The sequence below is a fragment of the Pelmatolapia mariae genome, linkage group LG6 (assembly GCF_036321145.2).
Source record: "Pelmatolapia mariae isolate MD_Pm_ZW linkage group LG6, Pm_UMD_F_2, whole genome shotgun sequence".
In the NCBI taxonomy this organism is placed as follows: Eukaryota; Metazoa; Chordata; class Actinopteri; order Cichliformes; family Cichlidae; genus Pelmatolapia; species Pelmatolapia mariae.
In genome coordinates, this window is record NC_086232.1 from 7995542 (window position 1) to 8002099 (window position 6558).

General features: G+C 36.2%; 1 protein-coding gene and 1 long non-coding RNA gene across 2 annotated transcripts; both read left to right on the forward strand.

Annotated features, from left to right (window-relative positions):
• The first annotated feature begins 1241 nt into the window (after positions 1-1241).
• On the forward strand, positions 1242-2344 carry LOC135933110 (uncharacterized). Its single transcript, XR_010573682.1, has 4 exons — positions 1242-1317; positions 1528-1728; positions 1841-2173; positions 2258-2344. It is a non-coding gene; the product is annotated as an uncharacterized LOC135933110 (long non-coding RNA).
• A 41-nt stretch (positions 2345-2385) lies between these two features.
• Positions 2386-4783, forward strand: LOC134628844 (B-cell receptor CD22-like). Its single transcript, XM_063475621.2, has 5 exons — positions 2386-2482; positions 3376-3630; positions 3865-4017; positions 4232-4316; positions 4409-4783. Exons 1-5 carry the CDS (start codon positions 2386-2388, stop codon positions 4470-4472), a joined length of 654 nt encoding a protein of 217 aa, XP_063331691.2. The 3' UTR covers positions 4473-4783.
• Positions 4784-6558: the final 1775 nt, after the last annotated feature.

Genomic DNA, 6558 nt, shown 5'->3' on the forward strand with positions numbered 1-6558 from the left:
TCTCATTAATAAACTGGACCAGAAATGTAAAATTAAAAAGTGATTAAAATATGTTATGTTTGTTTTTAAGAAGTTCATTCTGTGTGCAGCACTATATAAGAACCATTTCTGCATTTCAGTGTGGGAGTTTACAGGCTTTCATCTGTTTACGCTTACTGAGCGTGCACTGCGGAAGGAAGACAGTTTAATATCACTTTTATATTTTCCAACCACAGAAGACATCTCATCTCACCTCAGCGTCTGATGAAGACTAACTAGTGAACAGTATTGGTCATGTTGAAGTGATTTAAGGAATGAGAGGAGCAGCTATGAGTTTAAGTGCGGCAGCCAATGGATTTGTTCTCTTCCTTCTCTCTTTATCAGGTATTGTGAACCTCTATATTTGATTTATACCTACGGTTACGCTGTCGACACCAGAGCTGTTTCTGGCTGTCACACATTCAGCAACTGCATTACTTTTATGAATTATAACTGTAAACAGACGAGATTTATTTTTTTGCCTTCTTTTTTTAGTGAAAAAATACAAATGTTGTGTAATGTGTCGTAAACACTACAGATATTATTTGTTTCCATAAATATACACTGTTAGAAAAAGGCCATTGTATTTGTATTTAACTTTCTAAGATATTTATTTTGTTAAAGTACTTATATACACAATTTAGATTCTTTCTAGTTTATTAAACATTGAATTTCTGAGAGAAATATTCTAAGGCTCAATACACATTCTCACATATACAGCATTTATATTATACCCTGTTATCGAGCACTATACCTGGTCTCAACCAATTAGGTGATTAGAAGAAAATGACTCTAAAACTATTTCATGTCAACAACAAATAATCAAAACTTCAGTTTTTCTATTGTGATGAAGAGTGCTTGGTCTAAATCCCATCAGAATTTCTCTCTGCATATAGTTTAACTACAAATAAGACTGTTTATGGTTGTTATCATTAATCTGACTGCGTTTTGATGTGTTCTGTGTTACAGTGGTACAGAGTCAGGATAATAATGGAGTGACTTACACTTCTACTCAGATCTGTGCTGTAAAAGGATCAACAGTGAACATAGGCTGCTCCTTCAAACACTCATTAAATTTGGCAAAAAAGATTTGGTTCACTAAAGGGAATGATAATAACCCTGAAGATCTGAAAACAGACTCAGTGTATGCAGGTCGAGTGTCGTACAGTTCTCAATGGAAGAGCTGCACTCTGACAATCAGAGACCTGAGAGAGAGCGACTCAGCTGTGTACAAGTTCAGGTTTGAAACAAACCAGAAAAGTTTTACTGGTTTACCTGGAGTCACTCTGACTGTCACAGGTACTGATCAACACACTGATAAATATTTAATCATCTTAATATGTATGTTCTACTGTGCTTCTAAACTTTTCAATGGTTTAATGTGTAGACATTGAGAGAATTATTATTTTGTTACTAATTCATTTTATTACTTCTGTGAATTTGACTAATGTCTCCTTCAGTGTGAGAGTGACTGACATCTTATTTATTGTTTCTTGTCCACTGGTCAAGATGTTCAGGTCAGAGTGTCCAGATGGGTCCAGTTGGATTGTGTCACCAGTTGTAATCCTATTGTTTCATCTTATGTCTGGTACAAAAGTGGACAACAAGTGAATGGAGCCAGCTCTTCTTCTTATGAAGTGCAATATGACACTGAAAACAGCTACTCATGTGCTTTAAAAGGATTTGAGGATTTTCACTCTCCGTTAGTTTGTGAGTTCACTTTGAGATTTTACCTGAACGAAAACGTTCAGCATCAATGGGAGTTTATTAATGGTGTGTTCTTTCTGTCAATAAATATGTTTTGTGTCTTTTAATCTCTTAGGTGCCAAGGATTCATGGTGCAACAAAGTGGATTACAGCAACAGAAGAATCTGTGCATTCAAAGGCTCATCAGTGGAGATTTCTTGTATTTACCACAATTTTGATCGTCAAATCCAATCAAAATCCTGGTTCCGTTCTGGTCGTGGATCTGAGGACCTCAGAGAAGACTCCCAGTATGCAGGTCGTGTTGAGGTGATTGAAACAGAGAGAGGACGCTCCACTCTGAGAATCAGAGACCTGACAGAGAGTGATTCAGCCGAGTATCACTTCAAATTCAAAACACAAAGATTTGAATGGGGGAGTAGTTTACCTGGAACAACTCTGACTGTCACAGGTACTGATCAACACACACTGATGGATATTTCATTCAGTTAAGTCATTAAGTTAATAATGTGACTATTTTTGTTATTTCACACAGTTCCACAGGTGAAAGTGAGCAGAATAATATCCGTCCATGAGTCTCAGACTGAGGCAGAGCTGAAGTGTGAAAGCAGCTGCAGTCCAGCTGGTCGTCTTTCTTTTGTGTGGTTCAAAAACAATCAGTTTATGGTTGAACAAAGTTCTTATCAAGATCTGTTCAATCCTGGAGACATCATCTCCTGTGCTTTCAAAGGACACGAAGCTTATCGCTCAGCTTCTGTGTGTAAGTTTACTTCACTGTGTTATTGATGATCATGATTTTCAGCTCCTCAGCCTTCTTTGTTCACCCAAATGTTGTTTAAGATGTTAAGTAGAATTCACAATACTGTACATACAGTTTAAAGGTGAGTGGAGTCAGGTTCATGAATTAGAGGCAAGTACTCAGTTAAAGTCAGAAAAGAACAGTCTTTGTGCTGAAGAGTGGTTTGATCCTGATCAGAAAACATCAAAGTGAATTATTTTTATTTTGGAAGGTACAAGCACACATACATTTAATCTTGATTTTTTACTTTAGAGGAACTGATTAGCAGTGTAATAAGCAGGGATCTTCTGACTGTCTACAAAGGTCTGTCCATGGACTGTCATGTGTACATCCAATTTATGGAACAACTGACAAATCCAGCAAACATGGTCTGTTCATGCAAAGCATGAACCTACTATATTGAAGATAGCTAGGGTCACCATATTTTGATTTCCAAAAAAGAGGACACCTGGGCCAGTCATGAGGAACTTTAATAATACTGTTTGCTTAAAGAAAACATATTTAAACAATGCCTTCTCTGTGCGGTTAATGAATGGTAAAATTAAAAATGTCATATAGGCTTTTACAAGTCAACAAGTGCAAAAAAAGAGGAAGGTTGGTCACCCTAAAGATAACAGATGTGACCAATAATTACAGGCGTGTGTTTCCCCATACTTGAGGATGTGACAGACTGAAATGAAAGTGGGGGAAAATTCTTGACCACCACTTTAGATAATAGAGATAATTTGAACACACAATTATAACATAACAATAACAATAAAAGTAAATGTATTTTTTTAACTCTTACTTTGATTTTTTTTTTATATTTGAACTCTTACTAATTAATAATCAAATGTTAATATTTTCTGTTCTAGACATTCCAGAGGTTCCCTCTGTGTCAGTGAGTCCCTCTGCTGAGATAGTGGAGGGCAGTTCAGTCACTCTGACCTGTAGCAGTGATGCTAACCCAGCAGTTAAATATACCTGGTACAAGGAACAACAGCCGATCAGTCAAGAAAAGCAAATCACCTTCAGGTCCATCCAGTCTTCTGACTCTGGAGATTATTACTGTACCGCTGAGAATGAGGTGGGCCGAAGGTCATCTGAAGTCATCTCTATCAAAGTGAAATGTGAGTCAAGACAGTTTTCTTATAATGCCACACAGAAACAGGGGTTTAAACTCTGACATCGTCACAGGTGGAGAAAACTGTCAATCAACTGTACAATCTGTGATATCGGGAATAGATATTTAAACTTAAAGAATAGGATGTTGTACAATTTCTTCACAATTATTATGTTGAACACCAAATTTGAATGTAAATTTGCTGCAAGTTTTGTCATAATTATTTCCACATCCCTTCCAGATGATCCAAAGCTTCCCGCTGTGTCAGTGAGTCCCTCTGCTGAGATAACGGAGGGTAATTCAGTGACTCCGTCTGGTGAGATTGGTGACGACAGTCCAGTGACTCTGACCCGTAGCACAGTCAGTTTTTCTCCTGACATTAGGAACAATCAAGGTAGTGACACAACTGAGTTGTTAAAAAATGCCCTGATTGTAGTTTTAGTATTTTTAGTTTGTAACTGTTGTATGACATTAGGAAAGAACTATACTCAAAATGAGTCATTAATTAAGACTTTGGTCTGATATGTTTTATGTTTTATGCCCATTCTTATGGGACCATTAATCATGTAATCCAGTAACAAGTTTTCAGTTTGGTCACTGTTTCCTAGACTCATGGAAAAAAACAGCTGCAGTTGCATCAATTACTGTTCTATTTCTGGCTATCATAATCATCTCTGGAATCATATTCATTAGGTGAGCAGTTCAGTTTTATTGTTGTCATTAAAAATTTATTTAGTAATTTCATGTTATAATTAATTAAAATGTTCATTCGTTCTTCTGTACAGATTAAGAGATCAACAGCCTGCAGAGTATTCATCAGCACTGTACGGCACAGTCAGGAAAAAGTAGAGTATGAACATGAATGTGTGTCCTCAGTGTACATATTTAATGCTTTTAGGAAGATACTGCTGTGTATGGCTGTGTTTGCATTTTGATAAAGAATGATGCAACAGATGAATCAAAATGTGTCCTTGGACAGTGGACTTCCTGTCCCTGTCTACACGTGTAACTAGTTTCTTGAAGACCTGAACAAGAGGAACATTACAGAATTTATTGAGGCAATCTTGGAAAAGCAAAATGTGTTTGCACCACAAGTGCACTCTGATCAGAGTTCTGATGGCAACAGCTGCCAGACAGGATTAAATAAAAAAAATCAGTCTAACTTTACTGAAATAAAATCTTACTACAGCTAACAAGAAGCCCAAGGCCTCTCTGGGCAGTATGCACTCTTTAGGGAATTGTATTGTATTTTGTTTATGTTAATTTTGTTTTCTTTGTTCTTTTTAAGGATACTTTAAGTTTGTAGTAAACTAAAACAAGTGTAAAGGCTTTTATTTGTCCTGCTGAAACCCATTTTAATGTACTTAACATAATTGTGAGTAGAATTATTTTTTATTTGTGTGGATATGGGATATAGGAGTCTTTGCAGAACAGCAGGAGGTAGGTCTGATTAATCTTAAAGTCCTGGTGCTTTGACCGTCTGCTGTTATTTTCAGTGCCCTCCTGAACTGCGCTCATGTGTCGATTACAGCTGTGTGTAGCAGTTTCTTGTTATCTTTAAACTTATTTCCTTCATAGTGAATCAGAGGGAGCATGATTTTGTCATTCAAGTCATCCTTGTAATTTGAGTAAAATTAGTAATGTTTCACTGAGATTAAATAAAATAAAACAAAATAATAAAAAACAATGTTTCTAAAAATTCTGGTGTCTTTCTCCACTTCATGTTGCTGCTTTTGAGCTAGCTAGTAACAGTGCTGAGCATTTACATATTTAAATAATTGCAGGTTGCTTTTGTCCCAAACATCTTAAATAGAGCGTTAGAGCTGAGCTGCTTTCTGCTAGCAGAAGAGCTAACGTTCAGCTGCACTTCACCAACTTCCTGTTATCTACTTCAGGTTGTGTGACAAAGATTTGCTGTCAGTCATCTAGAAATAAGACATTTAACCTGAGTTTTACTTTTACTGCAAGTTCACACAAGAAACTTAAATTAAAGCTGAAGGTAAATAAAATAGCTCAGCTATCATAAGGAATGATCTCATTAATAAATTGTTGTGAGCTTAAAAACAAGCATTTTAAATGTGTTTTCTTAAAGCTGTCGTCAGTGATTGCACTAGAGGAGATTTACACATGTTCATCTGTTCATGCACATTAGGCGTGTGCGGAGGAAGGAAGAAGCCGGATATCGATCTCACTTTAATTTTCCAACCACAGAAGAAACCATCTTCAAACATCTTTGATGAAATACACAATTTTTCATATGTGATCTACCTGATGCAGTTTAAGCAAGAAGTGTTTTAAGAAATGAGAGAAGCAGCTATAAATTTAACTGCAGTAACGAGTGAAGTCTTCCTTCTCTCTGTGCTGATATGGTACAAAATATAAATCTCCATTTATGTTTTGTTTTCATGCACAAACCACTCACATGTGTGTTCACACCTTAAGCATCTGAAGCGCTGCACATCATATAATACTGTAAATGAGAGGGATGAAGAAACAGCTGTTTTGGACTGAATCCAAATTTTTGAAAATATACTTTAATACTATGTTACTTTAGCGTCCACCACTGCAAGCAGTTTATCTGACAGCTTTAATCAAGGATTCTTGCATGTACATGTGAGGTCACATACAGTGCAGTGAAAAGTATTTACCCCTTCCTGATGTCTTTGCATATGCTTTTTTTCCTTTTTGCATATTTGCCACAATATGACAAATATTTTTTATATTATGACAAATAACTGGCTTTTTTATTTATTGAAAAGTTAGTTACATTTAGTTTGCTGCAGGACCCACTGAATGAAGAAATCACTTAAACAGAACTTATCTGATGAAGTAAAGAGCTCAAAATGCAACACATCATGCCACAATAAAGACAGAGCTAAAGAAACAAAGTTGTCTCATATATATCAGAGTGGAAAGGGTTAAGAGTTATGTGGGA